The following is a 24,612-nucleotide window of genomic DNA, read 5'->3' as shown; positions in this document are numbered from 1 at the left end:
GATATTGGGTTAAAACAGCAATACATGGATAAGCGTTATCCGGTTGGAAAACATCCGCTGGAATGCTGTTCATGAATAACAGCACAACAGCTCGAATCACTTCTCTGACCTACGAATTTGCAGTGAGGATGTGTGGGATAACCACGACAGTGCTCGTGGTGTCATATGAAACGACACTCCACCCCAGACCATAACTCCAGGTGTAGGTCTAGTGCGCGTAATGCACAGATAGGCAACTTGCAGGCCCTCAGCTGTCCGCCTACTAACCAACACATAGCCATCATTCGCACTTCACCCTGCCCGCCAAGTTCTCGCTTGACACGTCAGAAATCGCACATGGCGCTAGTCTGAGGTATATGGAATGCATTCTACAGGACGCTTGGCTCGGAGCTGTCCTTGAAGTAATCGCTTTATAGCAGTTCGTGGTGTCACAGTGGTTCCAACTGCTACTCAGATTTCTGCTGCAGCGCCAGAGACATACACCAAACACGATGGTCTTCCGTCTCGGTAGTGCCAACCTAGCGAGCGGAACCTGGTCATCTTGCGACCGTACAGTGTCGTGACCACCGCTGCCAACAATCATGTACAGTGGCTACATTACTGCCAAGCCTTTCTGTAGTATCGCAGAAGTATCATTCAGTTTCTTGTAGCCCTGTTTCACAATCTCGTTTATACTCTGTAATGTGTTAATATTGGCGTCTTTGTTGCCTTACAGACATTCTTGAAGAACATCAACGCACCACGTCCTATCTCAAACGTAATGAAAACTCACGACCACTACAGCTTGCCATTAAAGCAAACCTGATTCGCATCCTTGTAGTGGCGTTGCTGGAGTCACTCGTATGGAACTGCGCGAAATGTGAATAGACAGCATTTGTCAGATGCAGAAGCATGCATGCCACAAAAATCATTCTTGGTATTACGATTTCTTTGCGTCAGTATATATGCCAGAGTTTATCAATTGTAGTTACTGGCCGTCTCAGCAACCCGTGACCAGATGTTTCCAGTGGATGAGACATCTGGAAAATGCGCTGGTCAGAGAAGCAGTCGAACACCACCAGACATGACAGCAACATTCAGTGTTGTCTTGTTTTGTTAAAAAATTGCGCCATGGCCTCCTCAGAGGCAGAGAAATGGCACTAGCCTTAACACGTTAGTAATGTCATGCTTGAGGTCTAAATTACAAGTCACGTAAACCACAAGTTATCCTGTTCTCTGCCCAGAGATTCTCCATACAATTACGCCATGTGTTTGGCACTGTATGACGATTTAGAATGCAATCTGGCAACATTCGTTCTCCTTGGTGTCTCAGTATACAGATATGTCTAACTTGATGTTTTCGCCGGCCGGAGTGGCCGTGTGGTTCTAGGCGCTACAGTCTGGAGCCGAGCGACCGCTACGGTCGCCGGTTCGAATCCTGCCTCGGGCATGGATGTGTGTGATGTCCTTAGGTTAGTTAGATTTAATTAGTTCTAAGTTCTAGGTGACTGATGACCTCAGAAGTTAAGTCGCATACTGCTCAGAGCCATTTTTTTATGCTATCGTCACAACTGAAATTCGCCATTAGGACGACGTGGAGTCACCCCTCTGTCCGGTAATGATGTTGAGTGCCCACTGTCGGCGTACCTCTCGCTGCTGCCACCTCACGGGAAGCCTCAACAATGGTCGTCCTGCTACCAGGCACTAGTGCTCTCAGTCTAAACACTTGCCTTGCTGTTTACGAGCCCATTTACCGACTGAGACTGCGAGACATGGCTGCGCTATCTTACACAGTCGACCAAGCGATGTGCTTGAACTCTATAGAGCTAGTTATGAGAAGATGAAGCCGTTGATCCCACGTAATGTGTTCAGCCTCTCTCTCTTGAACCCATAGATTCCATATCTGCACGTCAGTCGTACCGATCACTGAGAGCAGGAATATCGCGGAACGATAAACTACAGTTTTGAAATGCCATGATACCACCACTGTCGAATTCCAAAACATGCTGGTAGACTTTTCCCCTTCTTACGAGACGTATGACATCATCTTCATATGACAAATCAATCTTCAAATACGGTATCTGGTAAATATATGTAGAATGTATGCGTTGTTACTCCCACCTACTTTGTGGGTGTGTGCTGAAATGCTTATCATCTGCGTATTAAGTTAGACTGTTCATTCCATTTAACACTCCCTGTAGTTCTTTTTCACTTTCACTTAAGACTGTAATGTCATTAGCGAATCTTATCATTCATATCCTTTTACCTAGAATTTTAATCACGGTCTTAAAGCTTTGATTCCCTGTCATTGGTTCTTCATCGTACAGATCGAAGAATAGGGGCGAAAGGTTACATCCTTGTCTTACACTCTATTGAAATTGTGCGCTTCTTTCTTGTTCTACCAGTCTTATTGTTCTCTCATAGTTATTGTACATACTCTATAGTACTCGTCTTTCCCTATAGCTCACCCGCATTTTTCTCAGAATTACGAACATGTTTTTTTCATTTTACATCGTGGACGCTAAAGTCAAACAGATCATCATCTAACAGATCCTCATTTTTTTTCCATTATTTTACGTATTTATTATTTTATTAGTCCGGTCAGCAGCTTGTAGGCTCTTGCTTAAGGGTGATATTCCGACTACATTCTCAATTTTACCGTCTTTGCTTTTAATTTCCCTCAAGATCGCTTTGGCTTCTTTCTTTGCTGAGTCAGTTTTTCCAACAATCATTTATTTTTCGATTTCTTCGCATTTATCCTTAGCTTCCATGCACTTCCTATTTATTTCACCCTAAGTGACTTGTATTTCAGTATCCCCGAATTTCCGTGAATTTTTCTGTACTTCCCTCTTTCGTCGACCAACTGAACTATTTCTTGTGTTAGCCATGGCTTCCTCGCAGAGACCTTCCTTGCACCAATCTTTCTCTTTCCAGCTTCTGTGAATTCCTTCTATAATCGTCCTTTCCTCTACAACTGAATTGACTACTGAGTTATGCACTGATTCATCATCAATAGACTCTTAAATGTCAGGCAACTCTTTATCATTACCAAATTGTGATCTGAATCTGTATCTGCTCCTTGGTACACCTTACAGTCCAATACTTGGTTTCGAAATCTTTGCCTGATCTTTCTCTAACTGGAGTCTTCCTATATCTCCCGTTTTATCCAAGTGCAAATCGTCCTCTTGTGGTTCGTAAAGAAAGTACTTATTTGCTGTTTCTAGCCGAAATTTATTGCAAAACTACCAATCCCATATTCTCCCGTAGAGTTTTCTTCAGCTCCTTCCCCTTCAACCGCATTCCAATCCTCAATGACTATTAGATTTTCGTGTCCCATTACGTACTTAATTACCAGTTCAAAATTACAATTTTCCTATCTCTTCTAGACTTTCTAGCTTAACTAACATGTTGAGACTTCTGACTTTCAACACCCCGACTCTTAGAACGTCAATCTTTCATTGGTCATTCAATATTTTCTCACAGTCATCTCCCCTCGGCAGATCTGGATGGGGGACTGTTCGAAATCTTTTGCTTACAGAGAGATCATCATGACACTTGTTCAGTACTGGTCTCACGTACTAGGGATACACATTACGTGTCCTTAGCGCAGTGGTTTCCATTGGATTCTGCATCCTCATATCGGTGATCACTGCTGATTCTTCCGTCTTTTAGGGGCAGTCTCCTACACCATGGGGCGAGAGAGTGCCCTGGATCTCTGTCCGCACCTCCATCCTCTTTAACAATGAAGTTGGCAGAACAAGGGTGATTTCTTATGCCAGATTTATTCGGCTGCCATTGCTGATGATTTTTATTCAAAATTTTAAGTAGTGGAGAGGCTGGCATCTGGAATCCAAGACTTTTTCATTACTAGTCAAAAACTCTATACTTTTTTCTTCCCACAGAGTCTTTTATTACAGATGGCAGCGAGGCATCCTTTTTTTCCTGTTTATACTACAAGAGAAGAAGGATCTATTTGCCACCACCACTTTGACCTTAAAAGAAAAAGTAACAATAACGCCACTTCAGACATGTACCCCTAACTACGCGTATCCCAATAGCTGTACCTAAACATAACAAAGGTGGAAAGGAAAGGAGCGAGAGGATATCATATGCTTGTAAGAGAGGTTTTTTATTCTAATGATCAGGTTGCGTTTTAGTGGTTTGTTTATGTATGTAGCAGAGCAGAATTTTTCTTTCTTCGAGTGAACTCACTGTGTGAAACCAACTCACGCAGTGACTGTTCGCCTGCCGGTAATACACATAATCTTGGAACATAGGTATCATTTGTGGTGTAAGTCTGTCAAGAGTGGCACGTGTGAAGAATGCCAGAATTCGCTGGACTAGATGCCAGACATCTACTGCTGGAGATCTCCGCCCTGCAAAACGGAGAGTCAGCGAGATGAACTTTGTGGAGACAAGAAAGATTGTTTACCGTTGGCGGTGACATACAACACGGAGCGTGCAGTAGTGCCAAGACAACGGACGTTCGCAGCCCTCCATATATGACACCTCCTATAGATCGGATACTTCTGTTCTATCACATTGGAGGCGCAGTGCCTGCAACTTGTATCAGGAAAACCAAACAGAAAACTGTAAGATTTGCGGGATATGTGATCGCAGTGGTTAGCACACTGGACTCGCATTCGGGAGGACGACGGTTCAATCCCGTCTCCGGCCATCCTGATTTAGGTTTTCCGTGATTTCCCTAAATCGCTTCAGGCAATTGCCGGGATGGTTCCTTTGAAAGGGCACGGCCGATATCCTTCCCCATGCTTCCCTCACCCGAGCTTGCTCTCCGTCTCTAACGACCTCGTTGTCGACGGGACCTTAAACACTAATCTCCTCCTCCTCCAGGATATGTGATAAGGATGAATGTAGATAGTATGAAAAAAAAGAATGTAGGAGAATAATGGTATGACGAGCCGTGAGGTAATTAGGAGTTGGGTTGTTAAGTATTGGTCGAAATCGCGGATGAAGTTTGGAAACTAAGGAGGCATGTGCACACATATATTTTTCAACGCACCAGAGATCGATGGCAGAGAAGGCCAGGAATACGACACATGGTCACCATTGGAGCGGACAAAATGATACTGACGTTCACGAAAGAAGGGCGGAAGAGAAGGATGAAGAGGATACATGGGCAGGAGTAGAAAGAGGAATTCATGACGTGGCTACATGTGGTGCCACGAAGGCCGAAACGAAAGGAAAAGAAGAACATTCCTCATACTCTAATACGTTAAAAGAGCTTGGCTATGCCATTTTCTGTGCACCAGGAGACAAATTCCCAGGAGTAGTTGCGAAATATAGATTAGTAATTATATATCGAGGATTCGCGATTGTTTAATGCTAGTTCAGCATAAAAATATGCAAAGGAACCTCTGTTCTGCGGCTGAGGATGGAAAGAATGATAGGGAGTTAACTTCACGACAACGTGTTAGGGACAGGCCACAAGCTTGAAATGGAAAAAACCTGGGCAGTAACTGTGGCGTGTTTTTACCACAGGAACTACATCAGCATTCATCTTTATCGCAAACACGGACGACGTAACTCTATACGGTGGGCCAGGGTTTTTAACCACAGTCGTCGAAGTCCTGAACACCTGCAGAACCGTGGTTGCTTTATGCGTTTCAGGATGTCTATCCTACAAATTGCATTGATGAGTTACTTCAAATATAAGCTTCTACAAGGCAGCTACAGGTATATTAGTCATTTAAACGGGTGACTTCATCAAGTCACATATGTAAGATAATGTTATACGTCATCCCGTCGATGTGACAGACGATCTCCCAATTTACACACTGGAGTTAGGTTGAGCTTCGAGAATCAGCAGGTCGATGAAGGAGTGTGCGGCGAAAGACGACTTGGTTGGTTGGTTGGTTTTTGTTAATTGGACCAAACTGCAAGGTCATCGCTCCCGTCGGATTAGGGAAGGATGGGGAAAGAAGTCGGCCGTGCCCTTTGAAAGGAACCATCCCGGCATTTCCCTGAGGGGATTTAGGGAAATCACGGAAAACCTAAATCAAGATGATCAGACGCGGGATCGTACCGTCGTCCTCCCGAATGCCAGGCCAGTGTGCTAAACACTACGCCACCTCACTCGGTAAGGATAACTTATCTCTTGTTCTGTCAGGGCACAAAAAGTTTCATGTACGAGTACTCTCGTCATGCCTTGTTGGTTCTTTATTTCTTTGAGGCAGACATCTAGGAACAAGCGGGTGTCGATGAAAAACTGAGCGACAGTAAGATATTAAGTTCGTCGCAGCTGTGCTCTGTGACCTTGTGATATAACCAGATACTCCACTGCCACATTTAGACTGCAGTCTCTCCTCGTCCCTTTGTTGAAGAGTCACGGAATCACGAGTACTCCACATCACGCAGTGGCGAGCCTTATAAAAGCTTTGCAGCCCATGTTCACAACAACACTTCCATCACCATGAGGGCGACAGTGGCAGCTCTTCTCCTCTGTCTTGTGGTGAGTAGTAAGGACTGAGACTTTATCGAAATTTGTGCTCAACGTATCTTTACTGGTACTTATTTCTATATTAACTTGCAAACACTGTATGCTTCAAAATGTACCTACAACATGGTATTCTCGAATGTAAGGGTGGAAAATTATTTCCAACATTTTCGGATCTGTAAGCGACTTCAAATTAGTTCTAACGCATAAGTGAAGAGAGTGTACGAGATTGTTAAAAATTTCTCAACTACGTGTGACTCGTTATAAGCTATACATCCATAATTTCACTAAATAATCATCATCTTTCTTCTTATTGGACAAATGTTTGAGAGGGTGACAGTTGCAATCACTGTCTGACCATTCACACGCGATTAAAGGGGATTTCCTAAATCGCACGACATCAATCCAAAAAGATTCGACAATAAATTAATACAAAGTACAGGAAAATTAAGATGTTGATTTCAACGCTCTTGGGGTTCTACATCCCCTCCCCTGTCCCACCTGATTACAAGGCACAGAACATTCATACACCCATGAGTAACTGTCACTGAAATCTGTCATTGACACGTTGTTCAACTGGTGTGTCCCATTGATTTGGATGTCAGTTATGTCGTCAAATCGCTAAAACTTGTTCTAGAAAAGAATTGTCCACGTGTTTGATTTCAAGCTAGTCACGGCATGTGCCCAGGCATAGTTGCTTTCGTTCAAGAGACAACCCGTATGGGACAAACCTTGTACAGACTTTGCTTCTCTTCAAGAAATTCTGAAGAATGCCTGAAACACTTAGAGATTTTGCTCCATTGCGATTTCTGAGGCAACAGTGATTACACCGTATGGTCGCAAGTCGACGTTAAGAGAAAACCGCAACAACAAAAAATAATTAACACAGAGTAAAGAAATTTCGGGAATAGATTTAACTACGTATCATATTTAAATCATTTTCATTGCAAGACGACAGGTGAGTGTAAGTGCGAGATAAGGTATCGCAAATATGAAATGTTGGTACATTAATAACCGGCGTAACCGTAAGACTGTTGAATGCAAGCACGCAAAGGCGAATGCATTGTGTTGCACAAGTGCGGATGTCAGTTTTTGGGATGGCGCTTCACGCTTGTTGCACTTGGTCGGTGAATACGTGGACGGTTAATGCTGTTTGTGGACTACGATGGAGTTGTCAGCCGATGACGTCCCATACGTTCTCGACCAGAGACAGATCTGGCGATCGAGAAGGCCAAGGCACATGTGGACACTGTAGAGCATGTTGGCTTACAACAGCAGTATGTGGACGAGCATTGTCCTTTTGGTAAACGCTGTTCATCAATGGCAGCACTGCAGGTCGAATCACCAAACTCATGTGCTGGTGCTGCCATATAGAGTGGCAGTCCACACTAGACCATAATTCCAGTTGTAGGTCCAGTGTGTCTAGCACGGCAATTGATAGGCTGCAGGCCCTCGCATTGCCTCCAGCTAACCAACACACAGCCATCACTGGCACTGAAGCGAAATCAGCTTTCATCAGAGATCACAACAGACTTTTGCCCTGCCCCCTTGCAGGCTCTCGCTTGACAACACTGACGTCGCAAATGGCTGTTGTTTTGGGTCAGTCAAGTGGACGCCACAGACCGTGTGCCACAGACCCGTCCTTGAATTAACCAATTTATAACAGTTCGTTCTATTATTGTGGTGCCAACTGCTGCTCAGATTGCTGCTGCAGATGCAGTACGATGTGGCTGAGCCAGACACCGTGCACGATGCTCTTTCCCCTCGGTAGTACCACATGGCTCTTCGGATCCCAATTTATTGCTACTGGATATTCTAGCGACCATCGCTGCCAGCAATCATTTGCAGTGGCCACATTCCTGCCAAGTCTTTCTGCAATGTCACGTAAGCAACATCCAGCTTCTCGAAACCCTTTTATACGACCTTGTTCAAACTCAGTGATGTGTTTCTGGCGAAACACAAATAACGACTTGGTACTAACTACAATTGGCATCAGTGCATACATTTCGTTATGCTTACTTGAAGTAATCATCAATAACGGTTGAACACATTCATTCATTCAGATTTTGCAATAAAATAATGAGACTGGCTTCTAATGTGTGTCAGTGTAAAAATACGCTTCTGAAGTTACAGTCCGAATAGTCACACATCATAATTTCTGCGATTTATTGTCTTTGTTTCAAAACTACATTAGCGGAATCTTAATCTCCATTCAGATGGAATACCACTTAATTTCCATCTACATATATGACGTAGTTCACAATATGACATTCAAATACAGGTATCAGCATGCCGCAGCCAAGAGACTCCGCCTGGCCCTCCTGGACCAACTGATGGGCCACAACCAACTGGTCCACCAGGCACACCAACCGGAGGTCCTGATCCAACAGGTCAACCTACTGGAGGTCCTGAACCAACTGGACCACCAGGCCCACCAACTGGAGGTCCTGAACCAACTGGAGAGCCCCAACCAACTGGAGGGCCACAACCAACTGGTGGGCCTGAACCAACTGGACAACCAGGGCCGCCTCCCCTGTTTTAGAGTGGTGTTTTCTATTGGTGCAAGATTAGCGCATCTGGGAACGTTAAAGGATTTCAGTTTTTACCTTTGTAGTTGACTTTAACCAAATTAATTGATGGAAGTGTTCTTATGATTCATAAAAACCAATTCTGATTGAACTAGCAATGAAAAAGCTCCATTAATGTTTTATTTACTGTGTGCTGTAAAAGCAACCAGTTCTCCAAAAATGTGGTACCAATATTTAAAAATTATTACAGGAGTTACTATCGCTTCATACCTCATCAAATTCTTTACCACTTCATTTGCAGTTCCAAAAGATGCTGTACGTTGCCGAAGGAGTCCGTGTTACAGACTACGTGTACTTCATGAACTGATATGTGCAAATATCATACTTTGAGAAAACACTCTTCTCATCTATAGAGAGCCCTGTGAAAGATTACTGATACATAACTTTTGAACGAAAAGGATTTGATGCTCTGTAATACAACTTGCGATTTAAGATGGTTTCCTTGAAGCCTATTTACTCCTCCTTCAGTTATATATTTTTTACCTCTTTTTATGTATGGGTATTAGCAAAAATTAGTTTGATAGTGTGATTCTTAAATTTAATGATGCTTCTGTTATTTGATTAATAAGTTGCCTTCTACAACAGTATTTATCTGGGATCTGGACTTTATGTTTCGTAGATAACAGCATCTAGAACGAATATTAACCGCAATTCAGCGTTACACCAGCGGTAGCAATGGCAGAAGGGAAGGGTACGTACCCCTTTTAGACCGTTCGTGCTGCCAGTTGCAGGGAACCTGTCGCGAATGAGAAATTAAGCTTCCTTCATGAAGATATGAATATTAATCATTATAAGTAGATGGTGTACTCAGTATTGTTTTAGAATAACGTCACCAATAAAAATAGAAGTCACTAAACTTAATCTGACCGATATGACCATTCCCTTCAGTCTGTAGCAGAATGGCTATGTAAACGCTACTACATTCAGTGTAAAAGATTAAATAGGAAAGAAAACAGACTGAGAGTCATTAAGGAAATAATTAGTGGATGCATCTTCTTTATAGCGGAAATATTCTTGACGGTTCTCTCAGCAATATGTGCTCTGAGTAATACACATCCATCCATATCAAATTGGGTAGACTGAAAAATTATTGAAAGTCTAAAGAAGAAATATGTAATTGGTAATCAAACTTCAGTAACAAATTCTCAAACCATAACTTTTCTAATAATTCAAGGTTGGCCTTCCAAAAATTTCCGAACTACGTTTTCGAAATGCATATGTGAATGTACTGGTGCCCATTTATATGTAGGGGCAAGATATTAGCACTAGATAAGCTTAATGCATGTCCACATATTTAAAGGCTCAATTTTTCTCGCACAGCATACTTTAATGTAACATGAATGGGACCACGGTTAAGAACAAACAATACGTTATTATACTGCACTCTTTCAGGAGACCCAAACACTGCTATCCCCGCCATGGTAAATAAATGGAACGTATTCTATTGTGCTGCATGTCTTGTAAAGATAATGTTGTATAGAGAGATGATGAGTTTGTTGGACGCCTGTTCCCAAAAGGAATTCAAAGAAATGGTAATTTTTCTTCAGATAATACTTTTGCAAAACTAGAAAAATTAAAAAATGATAAAATGTGCCAATTGATAGGCAGCAAAAATACGGCAAATTGCTGGTCATTATTGCTAGTAGTTGACAGGAAAATGTTCATTATATAGCGAAAGAGAATATTTGGGGGAAATGATGTTTGAAATTTTAACAACAGTTCATGAATTCTTTAAGCAGGTTCCGTGCTTTGTCTATCTTGCTCGTGTTAGTATTTATTTTTCCTCGCATCACTCCTCCTCCTCTTATTGTTTGTGAATGACATATTACTGAATACGTAATTCCTAGAGAACAAGACACCTAATAATATTCGCTTTGGTGCATATGGCAGTAGAATGGTATACTCCATAGCGTATAATGTGCTCTGCCTACAAACCTTGAACAGTTATATTGATTATGTTTAAACGGTCCAGACACTTGGTTGACAGACAATAGGTACCAACGAGCAAAGCGTGTATATGCACGTAATTACCTACCAAATATTGTCATGGGCATTATAAAGTAAATTTTCAGAGACTGGTCTGACTCTGACTTACTAAATAAGTGTCTCCATGGGATTACACGGAATCAAATTGAGAGAGTGAGCAACGTAGTTTGGACAAGATTTCTGGTCCTCATATGCTTAAAACTTTTTTTGCAGAGGACGTCGTAGTTGATGTTATCTTATACCACATTACAGATAGGAGCGTTCTCCACATTCATACAAAAAACTGTAGTTATTTTGTTACTGATTACTTCCATGTAGGCTTGATGTACATACAAAAGCAATTTTCAGGCATGTCATAAGTGCTGTGTACTAAAGATACAATACAAAGGCAACAACAAAGGTATTATGTTAGTCTTGAGACTCGCCATCTCAAACTGTCCCACGTGCGCCAACTGTAGGAAGATGTAACACAGATGGTTGGTTATATATTTCCAGCTAATGTTTTATGAGCATCCTGTGTAAATACACTTTTTTGAACATAAGTTTAAAACGCCTTACTTAGAATTAAGCTAAACACAAGCTATGTTTATTATTTTGAAAAGAAAGTCTCTTCTATTTCATTTCACAAGACGCACAAAAACTACATATTCATTATTACCTAGGTCCAGAGCCCTTTAATGACGGCGACTTCGGAGATGCAACTCTGGAACAATAAGTGAAAGTTATCTATAAATCATAACATAATCTGGAAAATGTCATTAGTTTATAGCACACAAATACTACACAAACCAGCATATGAACCCATAACCTATTAATTTATACACAATCAAAATTATACAACATTTTACTTTGGGATATGTGCTCGGAGTACTCAGTCAGTAGTAAGCTACAATAATACAGCCAAATCTTGTGTATCAGATGTTTCGTACAAAATCTGACATCACACTGAAAAGTTCGGAGCTTTTATGAGGTCCAAGAAAAGAGAAAAGAGATAGCTCGGACTGTCAGGAAATAACTGATCGCGGCACATCAGTGACAAAATGTTTTCAGACATTGAAATAGATTAATAAGTTTGGACAAGTTTAAAAAAAAATAAAAAAAACGTTCATTTCAGCAGCAATGGACGAGCATCTCATCACAGATGTTATCTTTCGTTACGGAGGAAAAGGAAGTGTGAGACACCAGGAAAAGCTCTGTCAAAGTACTGAGTCATAAAAATTAGATCACAACTAAATATTTTCGTTCTTATAAAATCTCAGCAGACAGTCTATGGAAAGCCTTTACACGTTTGTAGTATTGTAGATTTAGAAAACATCTACATCTACGTAACTAATCTGTAATTCACGCGTAAGTGTGTGGTAAAGGATGCTTCGAAGAACCTTCAGAATATTTCTCTACCGTTCCATTGTTTAACAGCATGTGGGGGAAAATAATACACACATCTTTATGTACGAGCTCAGATTTGTGTTATTCTATCATGATGATCATTTCTCCCTAAGCATGTTGACGATAATAAAAAGGTTTCACATTCAGAGGAGAAAACTGGTAATTTTAATTTCGTTATAAGATCTCACTGCAACAAAAAACCGTTTTGTCTTAATGACCACCAAACTATTTTATCATATCCATGACAGTATTTCGCCTGTTTTCCGATAGTAGAAAGCTGCCCTTATTTGACCTGATCTGTCTGGTAAGGATCCCATACAGAACAGCAATAGTCCAGTACAGGACGAACAAGCACAGTGAAGGCCGTCTCTTTAGTAGAACTGTTACAGGTCAGTAAAACGTAGTGTTAGGTTCGCCTAAATAAATAGCCCTGCTAACGCATAACGACAACGGATGCACTGTATTCTCGTCCCCCTGACACGCCTTATATACGCTTAACTGCTAGTGCTGCCACCCGCCATCTGTGCGTGGCTACTGAGTTGATGTCGAGCATTCATGGCGAAAACACAGATAATAATGTATCGAAGAGCGAGTGTATGAAGAGGCAAATGCACTATATCTATCCCTACTAAATATACACTGTCCAATCAAAAATATCTGGACATTTATCAGTGCACATTAATATGCAGGGTTTTGCCTTTTTGACGTCTTGAACTCCACTTTCGTTGAGGTATCTGAATTTCTGGCGAGGAATGGCAGACCGTTCATCCTCAAGAGCCGATACCAGTGAAAATAGTGACGCTGGACGCTGGTGGCTAGGGCGGTCTCGACGTTCTGACTCTGTTCCACTGGGTTCAGATCGTAAGTATTTGCACGCCAGTCCATTTCAGGAATAATGATGTCTTTTAAGCGGGACCATCGTCTCCAAACTGAATCTCTACTGTACACAGTAAAAAATGTCTTAAAGTGTGTCCATATGATGCCACATTCAACCTTTTCCTAAGCGTAATATGGGTACCAGAAGTACAACCACCAAGAATGCGACCACACTGTAACACCATCTCCTCTGTGCTTCACTGTTGACACATGATGGCAGGTAACTTCATCCAGCCTTCCGCCAAATCCAAATCTTCCATCATATTGTAAGAAGGCTCTTTCGGTTTTTATCTTGGTAACGCCGCCATTGACTGTGCAGTGTGAAGTCTGTGGCTGGTTGGACTCATAATATTCGCTTATATACTGTTGGGCTGTTGGATGTGAACAGCACGTAGCGTTGTGCAGTTGGAGGTGAGCCGCCAGCAGTGGTGGATGTGGGGAGAGAGATACCAGAGATTTGAGAGCGGACGATCTGGCCGTGCGTCCGTCAGAAAAAGGAAATTTGTAAGACTGGATGTCATGAATATGTATATATATATTATGCCACCTCAACATTATTAAGGTAAATACATTGTTTGTTCTCTATCAAAATCTTTCATGTGCTAACTATGCCTATCAGTAGTTAGTGCCTTCAAGAATTAGCATCTTTTATTTAGCTGGCAGTATTTGCGCTCGCTGTATTGCAGTAGTTCGAGTAACGAAGATTTTTGTTAAAAGTGATTCATGAAAGGTAAAGGTTATTGTTAGTCAGAGCCATTCTTTTGTAGGTATTATTGAAAGTCAGATTGCGTTGCGCTGAAATATTGTGTGTCAGTTTAGTGATGATCAGAATAAGTAACGAGAAAACTGTCTGTTCAAAAGGTTCAGTTTTGTTCAGCTGTTTGTAAATCAAATCACGTAGAAGTTTACCAGCAAAGTCATTTATGAGTTTTCTAAGGGGACGTTACAATATAGTCACATAGTGTAGCATGATTCTTCGATCCAGAGCACCTGTTTCCGGTCATCCAGTATTCAGCAGATTCGCTGTGTATTGCACCTCAAATGTGTGGGTTATGAGGTGCTGCTCGACCATTGCATCCCATTCTTTTGCATTCCCTACTGGCAGTCACTGTACTTGCTGAACTTCTGGTAGCGCTTTTGAACTCACGAGTGTATCCTCGCCCCGTTTTCAGGCACTTTTGCAATGCTCGAAGTCCTGCCTGGTGTCAGTTTACCTGTGGCTGTTCCTTCGCGTTTCCACTTGAACATCACGTTAAAATTAGTGTGCTTTATTAGGGTTTAAATGTTACTGAGGGATTGGTTACTCAGGTGAGATCTGATGCCTGGTCCAAATTTGAAGTGACTGAGCTCTCCCGACAGACCCATTCTGCTTTCCTGTTGACACTACTATACTCCCTGCCTTCATTTATGGTTACACGTCCGCCTCTCGTTACATCTATTGGTCATTCCTGTGTTATGCAAGGCTGTCCGAACGCTTTTGATCAGATACTCTGTCTCCCCTGTGGTTAGGTGGGATATATAACTGTGAGAAATCAGGAAACAGTTATCTACAGCGGACATATCGAGAAACGTTTTCTCCCCATAATGTCTTCCGGGAAAGAAATTTTTTTCTGGCCAGTCAAACATAGTAAATGAGAAAATGAAAACTGAGTTTTATTTTCCTGTCGACGACGGGGTCGCTACTAACATAGCTATGAGGAAGGGAATTGGACCAGTCGTATTGACAATCAGTCTCACAACATTTGCCTTGAGAGTGTTAGGGATCCACAGAAACCGAAATCTTGACGGGCACAGGGTCATCTTAACTTTGGTCCTCTTCATACGAGTCTAGTATCTGCGTTATTATTTTATCCCTTTCATAGGCTACCTTGCATAAGAGCATCGACACGTTATCTTCTCAAGAATGTGAATTCATCTATATAACATAGCTCGCGATTCCTAAAACTTAAAATGGTTCAAATGGCTCTGAGCTCTGAGCACTACAGGACTTGACATCTGAGGTCACCAGTCCCCTAGAACTTAGAACTACTTAAACCTAACTAACCTAAGGACATCACACACATCCACACCCTAGACTGGATTTTAACCTACGACCGTCACGGTCGTGCGCTTCCAAAGTGAAGCGCCTAGAACAGCTCGCACAAAGCGGCCGGCCCTAAAACTTAAGGTATGCGTCATATAACCAAGATCTCCGTTAATGTACGCCTTATAGATCTCTATTTATTATTAATTGTGGCTAATTTAGATCGACTAGCAATTGAGCTTTGCGTCTAACAAGGGGAAGGCCTCACATACGGAAAACCGATTCGGCTCAAATTTGGCAGGTCGCTTGTGTACAACCAAAAACGAAGGAATCTAAGGTATTTTGGGTCAACACCCCCGCGTTTGTATGGGGTCCGCAAACTTTACCAGAGATCGAGGTAAGAAACTTTTACAACTGCCGCATCTGTAACCACATGGCAAACACTTTTCGCCGACAGCACCGATAGCGCAACGGCCAAAGTAACTGGCTGGGAATCGGAGAACCCGGTTTCGGATATCAAAGAAACCTAGCGGATATTATTCTTTTCGTTTTTATTTTTCCCTATCTCAATTGATAGGGATAGAAGGGTTAATAAGGTAAGTAAATCAATTAGGAATGATAATAATAAGGTAGGCAAATAAATTTCTCAAACCTTTTGGGATAGTAAACAACTAAAATGTTACTCCAGGTCACTTTACAAGGGCTCTTCCAGTCACTGTTACGTGTCCTCACTTTTCTTCAAACAACTAGATGGATGGTACTTGTCATATAAACATTCGAAACAAATATACACACCGTACCAAGGACATCTAATGATTGCATTCTTTCGACATCTACATTATTCCTTCTGAAGAATGGGCGAAAAACAAACTTGGTTTACATTTAAAAATATGTCTATTTTTTGGAATTAATTTTGAGGCGTACCACGCATACGATATCATTGTCTGAAAAATCGATGCTGAAAGTTGGTTATGAATTATGCTGTGAATAGTTATTGCATCCTTGCGCTTGTGCAATTCCCGCTGGGTTTCCAGAAGCACACTGCAATTCTGAAGCCTAGAAATAGAGTTTTTAACCTGGCGATAGAAATAAACATCACACGGCTGGCACACAGGTGTGCAGTTTGGCGGTATTACGTTTGCTGTGCACGTCGGCTGACCCTCGCCATCTATACACATTGTGTCAAACATTTTAGTATTAATTTGTCCACTCCAGAAATCCTATATTAGGCAAAACTTGTTATCAGAAGAGTATGGTTTTAAAACAGTCTCAAGAATTGTTCTGTAAATCGCATTCGTCAGTTTCCGGGATTTGAAGCACGTAATGTAAACATTTTTCAACGAGAGGCTGTGACGGCATATTGCGCCGTGTACGAATGTGTTTGTTTTCACTACCAACTGCGACAAGGGTTCGATTTTCTCCCTTATGCGATAACGTGCGTCGAATGTTCACCCGATACTCGCATTCTGTTTGATCGGTATTGATCACGTATTCACGATTAAAACTGGTCATCAGTGACGCCGTTTGCGTGCTGACAAGAGCCGTCACTTCCTGTATATCCTCTATATTTTGTACCTCCTTATGAGAGACGCATTTAGTGACGTGCGGTAACTTCCCGCTTGCCATCGTCCGTGACAGGCTTCCAACTATACAGGGTGTTACAAAAAGGTACGGCCAAACTTTCGGGAAACATTCCTCACACACAAATAAAGAAAAGATGTTATGTGCGCATGTGTCCGGAAACGCTTACTTTCCATGTTATAGCTCACTTTCGGTTCGTCAGTATTTACTGTACTTCCTCGATTCACCGCCAGTTGGCCCAATTGAAGGAAGGTAATGTTGACTTCGTGCTTGTGTTGACATGCGACTCATTGCTCTACAATACTAGCATCAAGCACATCAGTACGTAGCATCAACAGGTTAGTGTTCATCATGAACGTGCTTTTGCAGTCAGTGCAATGTTTACAAATGGGGAGTTGGCAGATGCCCATTTGATGTATGGATTAGCACGGGGCAACAGCCGTGGCGCGCTACGTTTGTAGCGAGACAGATATCCAGAACGAAGGTGGCACGACAGGAAGACGTTCGAAGCAATTAATCGGCGCCTTAGGGAGCACGGAACATTGCAGCCTATGACTGGCGACTGGGGAGGACCTAGAACGACGAGGACACCTCCAATGGACGAGGCAATTCTTCGTGCAGTTGACGATAACCCTAATGTCAGCGTCAGAGAAGTTGCTGCTGTACAAGGTAACGTTGACCACGTCACTGTATGGAGAGTGCTACGGGAGAACCAGTTGTTTCCGTACCATGTAGAGCGTGTGCAGGCACTATCAGCAGCTGATTGGCCTCCATGGGTACACTTCTGCGAATGGTTAATCCAACAATGTGTCAATCCTCATTTCAGTGCAAATGTTCTCTTTACGGATGAGGCTTCATTCCAACGTGATCAAATTGTAAAGTTTCACAATCAACATGCGTGGGCTGACGAGAATCCGCACGCAATTGTGCAATCACGTCATCAACACAGATTATCTGTGAAAGTTGGGGCAGGCATTGTTGGTGATGTCTTGATTGGGCCCCATATTCTTCCACCTACGCTCAATGGAGCACGTCATCATGATTTCATACGGGATACTCTACCTGTGCTGCTAGAACATGTGCCTTTACAAGTGAAACTTCCCCTTTGAACAATTATACAAGACTGTGCTTAAACTGACACACAATGTTTTTAGCGCAACGCAATCTGACTTTCAAAAATCCCTACAAAGGAATGGCCCTGACTAACATTAACCTATACGTTTCACAAATCACTTACCTCACAAAAATCTTGGTTACTCGAACTACTGCAGTACAGCGAGCGCCACTACTGCCAGCTAAATAAAAGATTCAAACTACTGAAGGCACTAACTACTGATAGGGATAGTTAGCAAATGAAAGATATTAATAGAGAACAAACAATGTATTTACCTTGATATCATCATATATAAATATAGCAGTTCATGACAAATTTCAAAACTCCGCCATCTCTCTCCCCACATCCACCACTGCTGGCGGCTCACCTCCAACTGCGCAACGCTACGCGCTGTTCACATCCAGCTGCCGCTGCCCAACACTACAATGGCAGACAACAATGCAAAACTAGCCACAGACTGCACACAGCACAGCCAGTGATTTTCATACAGAGGTGGCGTTACCAATAAAAAACTTAAACAGCCTACTTACACAAGTACGACACAACATGTGGTTCTTGCACGATGGACCTCCTGCGCATTTCAGTCGAAGTGTTTGTACGCTTCTCAACAACACATTCGGTGACCGATGGATTGGTAGAGGCGGACCAATTCCATGGCCTCCACGCTCTTCTGACCTCAACCCTCTTGACCTTCATTTATGGGGGCATTTGAAAGCTCTTGTCTACGCAACCCCGGTACCAAATGTAGAGACTCTTCGTGCTCGTATTGTGGACGGCTGTGATACAATACGCCATTCTCCAGGGCTGCATCAGTGCATCAGGGATTCAATGCGACGGAGGGTGGATGCATGTATCCTCGCTAACGGAGGACATTTTGAACATTTCCTGTATCAAAGTGTTTGAAGTCACTCTGGTACGTTCTGTTGCTGTGTGTTTGCATTCCATGATTAAAGTGATTTGAAGAGATGTAATAAAATGAGCTCTAACATGGAAAGTAAGCGTTTCCGGACACATGTCCACATAACATATTTTCTTTCTTTGTGTGTGAGGAATGTTTCCTGAAAGTTTTGTCGTACCTTTTTGTAACACCCCGTATATTACAGCGCTAGTCGAAGGGTGCACATGCTCCACTATTACTGCAAACTGCCTACAGTACTCGTCATATGTTATTTACGGAAGAACACTGTATTCATTCACAATACGTGCTTCATTCGGCGCATTAACGATGGAAAAATCACTACATTTATCCGCGAGATCCGCGGCAGCCTAATGACGGAAAACAACTCTTTCCGATTGACTTCTGTAAGAATCGTGCTGGACACATCCACTCCTCCAGGCTCACAACTATGATATGACGAAAGGGCAACCGGGACAACATAACTCTCCCCGCGTGCGTTGTGTCCCGTGCCTCGCTGTAAACAAGCGTCGCGCGGTTGGCTATTTATGATCGCTAGTGAGGAATTCGCAGCACTCTTCCACGAAGTTGCTTTCATGTGACAAGGCTTAAAATTTTAATACTTTAACAACTCACGGCGTTTGGGAAATCAGTCTGCCTGTCTTATTATTATCATTCCTTATTAATTTACTTACCTTATTAACCCTCCTATCCCTATCAATTGAAATAGGGAAAAATAAAACGAAAAGAATAACAGCGGCTAGGTTTCTTCGAGATTCGAACCCAGGTTTCCGACTCCCAGCCAGTTGCCTTGGCCATTGCGCTATCGGTCCTGTAGGAGAAAAGTGTCTACCATGTGGTTACAGAAGCAGCAGTTGTAAAAGTTTCTTACCTCGATTTCTGGTAAAGTTTGCGGACCCCATATCTGATGGTGAAAAATGCTCTAATTACAATTATCTATCGCTCCCTCCAATTTTGAGTCGATTGCTCATCATAATCTTTAGGGGGATTATCTCAAAATTGCGGGGGTGTTGACCCAAAATATCTCAGATTCCTTCGTTTTAGGTTGTACACAAGCGACCTGCCAAATTTGAGCCGAATCGGTTGGCCGTGTCTGAGGCCTTCCCCTTGTAAGTTGTGAAAGGGAAGAATGAGCTGGAACTACACAAAAATTACGCTAGTGTAACACTATAAGTAATGCTACCTACAGGGTGTTTCACAAGTCATCTTACACACTTCAAGAGCTTGTAGAGGGGACTTAGGACATATCGTTTTACATAGGAACCCATGTCCAAAAACGGTTCATTTCGATGCTAGAAGGGAAACAAGGGAGGTAAGAGACGAGATACTGGCAGAAGTATAGCTGTGAGGACGGGGCGTGAGTCGTACTCGGGTAGCTCAGATGGTAGAGTACTTTCCCGCGAAAATCAAAGGTCCCGAGTTCGAGTCTCAAGCCGGCACATAGTCTTAATCTGCCAGGATGTTCCATATCTGTGCACACTCTGCTGCAGAGTGAAAATCTCATTCTGGTGAGCTACTCAATCGGACGTCATCAGACTGGTTTGAAGTGGCCCCACCACGAATTCCTCCCATCTGCCAATCTTCCCACATCAGATGAGCACTAGCAACCTACGTCCACAGTTATTTTCCAGGTGTATGCCATTCTCTGTCTTCCTCTACAGTTTCTCCTCTCTACAGCTCCTTATAGCACTATGGAAGTCATTCCCTAATGTGTTGACGCATCCTGTCGCTCCTTCTTGTCAGTGATTTTCATATAGTCCTTTTATCTCCGATTCTGTCCCTTCTTCCTGTCATTGTTTCTTTCCTATCCAATTTTGTTGAGATCCTCCTCATTCCTTACCTTATTAGTAACCTAATTTTCTACATTTTCTATCGCACCACATCTCAATTGCTTCGATTCTCTTTTGTTGTGGTTTTTCCACAGTCCGTGTTTCACTAGCACACAATGCTGTGAACATGGACTTCTATTTTTATTGATGATGGTATCCTCAAACAGTACTGAGGACATTCATCTTCTTATGTTGATCAATATTCTTATCTTGATGAATGCAGCTTAAGTTCTCACTAGCGGCAGGTTCCCTCTAAATGCCAGCACCATCTACTAGCAGTCTAAAATAGCTACATACCTATCCCTTCTGTTATTGCTGCTACCTGTGTTACGCTGAGTTCTGGTTAATATTCTTTTCGTAAGACATGTTAGGATCTACGAAACATAAATTCCAGATCCTAGATAAATATTTTTGTTAGAAGGCAACTTACTATTAAATACTAGTAGGCTGATGAAACTTAAGAATCACACTATCCAACTAATAATATACGTGTACTAAGTCACATACATAAAGAAGGGTAAAAAATGAAAAAAAAATTGATCGTATGGCGTCAGTGGCCAGGAGTTCCCAGGCGGGAAGTTCGGGCGCCAAGTGCAAGTCTTATTGAGTGTGTCGCCACATTGGGCGGCTTCCGCGTCGACATGATCAGGACAGCACAACACACAGCAGCTTGGAATCGCACCCAGGACCCAATGCGTGGCAATCCAACGAGCTGACCGTTCAGATATTGGGGCCGGCAGGGTAAAAAATATGTAAGTGAAAGATGGGCAAATAGGTTTCAAAGAGATCACCTTAGATCACAAGGTGCATCACAGAACATCAAAGCCTCAATATCGTTGAAAGATCAATTTGTTTTTTTACCCTGATCCACATTAGACATCAGTCTTCCTGTTTTACTACAGAAAATGAAAGAGTGAACATGATCAAATCTTATTGTCGATTTCTTCAAGTAATCATAATGAAATTTATGCATTGATGCAAATGTGATGCAGTTTTGTGCCTTTGTCTGTTTTTCGCCAGAAACGAATCAATTCATGAAGCACACATAGTCGCTAATGCGGACCCCTTCGGCCATGAACAGCGTCTTTTGGAACTGCTAACTATGTGGCGAAGAATTTGATGAGGCATGTAATGATTTCTGCATATTGGTTTCATATTTTTGGAGAAGTGGTTGCTTTTACAGTACACAATAAATAAAACGTTAATGGAGCTTTTCCATTGCTGGTTTAATCGGAATTAATTTTTATGTATCATAGGAACACTTCCATCAATTAATTCGGCTAACTTCAAGTAGAAAGAGTTGAAATCCTTTAATATTTCCAGGTGCGCTAATCTTGCAACACTAGGAAACACCTCGCCAAATACGGCCAGGTGGCCATGGTGGTCCAGTAGGTTGAGGTCCTCCAGTAGGCTGAGGTTCGCCAGTTGACTGGGGGCCTCCAGTTGGTTCAGGCCCACCAGTTGGTTGGGGCCCTTCAGTTGGTTGGGGCCCTCCAGTTGGCTGGGGCTCTCCAGTTGGTTCAGGGCCTCCAGTTGGTGGACTTGGTTGTCCATTTGGTTCAGGAACTCCAGTTGATTGACCAGTTGGATCAGGACCTCAGGTTGGTGGGCCTGGTGGACCAGTTGGCTGTTGGCTCTTCAGTTAGTCTACGATGGCCAGGGGGAGTCTCTTGGCTGCGGCATCCTCATATCTGTAGTGGAATGTCATATTGTAAACTACATCATAAATGTAGATGGAAATTAAGTGGTATTCCATCTGAAATAAGATTAAGATTCCGACAATGTAGTTTTGAAACAACGACAATCAATTGCAGAAATTATGAGTTTTACTATTAGGACTAAATCATCAAATGAATCTTTGTACACAACCAAACATATTAGAAATCAGTCATATTGTTTTATTACAGAAACTGAATGAGTGAACATGATCAACCATTATTGTTGATTGCTTCAATTAATCATAAAGAAATGTATTTATTGATGCAAAATTGATGTAGTATCATTCCATTATTTGTGTTTCGATAGAAACCAAATTAGAAATAACTTGGTATCCCATAAAATGTAATAAATAGTTATGAAAGAAAAAGTGAATGAATTACTTATATTTTTGAAAGCATTTGTTTAAGAAGTGACCTAAAATTAGTCGATTAATTTTCTTGTATTCTGAGCAAAATAACAGTCGCCGAAGAAGAGAGGATATAAATTTTGGATGACAATAGCGAAGCCGAGTGTAACTGAAAAACATAAAATTGTTGATATCAAATATTAACTTAAGTGTTTGGATATATTTTCTTAAGGTATTAGGGTGGAATGTAGCCCTGTACAGAAATGAAACATGGGCTATAAGTAGTTCAAACAGGAGGAGAATACAAGCTTGGGAAATGTAGTGCTTTAGAACATTACTGATGATTTGACGGATAGACCGGACAACTATTGAGGAGGTACTGAATACGGTGGCAGAGACAAGAAACGTACAGCACATCATTATTAAAAGAAGGGGTCAGTTAGTAGGACACAGCCTGAGGAGTCAGTTTGGTAATAGAAGGAAGTGTGAAGTGTGTCGGGGGGGGGGGGGGGGGGGGGGATTATAGTGGGAGAGCAACGCATCAATTAATTAAGCTGGTGAAACGGGTAGAGTTTGCAGGAGTTAACACAGAGACGAAGAGGATTGCTCAGGTTAGAGTAGCACGGGGAGCTGCGTCAAACCAGTTTCCGACACTTGAAAGGAAGAGCAATGTGGTGAAATTTGAACACTTTTTTTCTTTTTTATTAGTGAAATTATGTGGAAATAATGAGATGCAAGATGTCTGTACAATAGTTCTAACATTAGCGGACACGTTTATTTTTCGACCTTCACATATAACTACACTTAATAACTAGGTGTTTTTATTATTTTATACAGACTACCAGTGTTTAGAGAAAAATTCGTCTATGGGATATACAGAAGTTCTGAATAAATGATTTTAAATTAGCTTTAAAACTTGCTTTGCTGTATGTCAAATATTTTATGGTATTAGGGAAATGATCGGAAATCTTTGTTGACAGATATTCAACTCCTTTCTATGTCACTGACCTCTTTAATAATGGATAATATAGGTTATTTTTTTCTTCTATCTTGTAGGTATGGTTTAAAAGGAGAAAATGTAGCGTTGGAGCAAGACACTACTGACATTCTCATGTTCTGGGTGCAAATATGACATATAAAAGTAATAGCTGTCGTATCCATAGTGTCTGCGGCTATTGAGTTGATAGGTAATGCTTTTGATGGAGTCAAATCCTCAAGGTGGCCGTGGTGGCAGGCAGGAGTGACATGTGAAGCATAACCCTGAAGCACTTGGAGAAGGTCGGAGGAATTCTGAACTGGATTACTGTCAATGAATAAACATCCCTAGTGTGACTATAGTTCAATTCTTTTATCTTGGCGTCCCGCGCATGCCCGCCCAGACGCAGATATTCAACTCCTTTCTATGTCACTGACCTCTTTAATAATGGATAATATAGGTTATTTTTTTCTTCTATCTTGTAGGTATGGTTTAAAAGGAGAAAATGTAGCGTTGGAGCAAGACACTACTGACATTCTCATGTTCTGGGTGCAAATATGACATATAAAAGTAATAGCTGTCGTATCCATAGTGTCTGCGGCTATTGAGTTGATAGGTAATGCTTTTGATGGAGTCAAATCCTCAAGGTGGCCGTGGTGGCAGGCAGGAGTGACATGTGAAGCATAACCCTGAAGCACTTGGAGAAGGTCGGAGCAATTCTGAACTGGATTATTGTCAATGAATAAACATCCCTAGTGTGACTATAGATCAATTCTTTTATCTTGGCGTCCCGCGCATGCCCGCCCAGACGCGGGGGATTGCTGCGTTGCTAGTTG

General features: G+C 42.0%; 2 protein-coding genes across 34 annotated transcripts in view; one reads left to right on the top strand and one right to left on the bottom strand.

Moving 5' to 3' along the window:
* Nucleotides 1-24,612, top strand: part of LOC126456897 (proline-rich protein 2-like) — a 739,962-nt gene that overhangs the window by 46,894 nt on the left and 668,456 nt on the right. For 9 of the 15 annotated variants that reach the window (XM_050092741.1, XM_050092743.1, XM_050092742.1 and 6 more), the window contains exon 2: nt 6,293-6,451. In XM_050092741.1, the coding sequence (XP_049948698.1) occupies nt 6,293-6,451 (159 nt within the window). Of the gene's footprint in view, nt 1-6,292; nt 6,452-8,717; nt 8,842-24,612 lie in introns of all 15 variants that reach the window. The other 6 variants (XM_050092744.1, XM_050092745.1, XM_050092746.1 and 3 more) reach the window with 2 other exon arrangements.
* The window catches only part of LOC126456902 (proline-rich protein 2-like), a 494,957-nt gene that overhangs the window by 154,448 nt on the left and 315,897 nt on the right, over nt 1-24,612 (bottom strand). For 4 of the 19 annotated variants that reach the window (XM_050092775.1, XM_050092795.1, XM_050092796.1 and 1 more), the window contains one exon: nt 22,128-22,262. The exons of the other annotated variants lie outside the window; for them this stretch is intronic. In XM_050092775.1, the coding sequence (XP_049948732.1) occupies nt 22,128-22,262 (135 nt within the window). The remainder of the gene's footprint in view (nt 1-22,127; nt 22,263-24,612) is intronic. 19 annotated transcript variants of the gene reach the window in all.

Source organism: Schistocerca serialis, chromosome 2, assembly GCF_023864345.2.
Source record: "Schistocerca serialis cubense isolate TAMUIC-IGC-003099 chromosome 2, iqSchSeri2.2, whole genome shotgun sequence".
Classification (NCBI taxonomy): domain Eukaryota; kingdom Metazoa; phylum Arthropoda; class Insecta; order Orthoptera; family Acrididae; genus Schistocerca; species Schistocerca serialis.
Note: the sequence above shows the minus strand (reverse complement) of the source record. Positions and strands in the feature narration are given on the sequence as shown.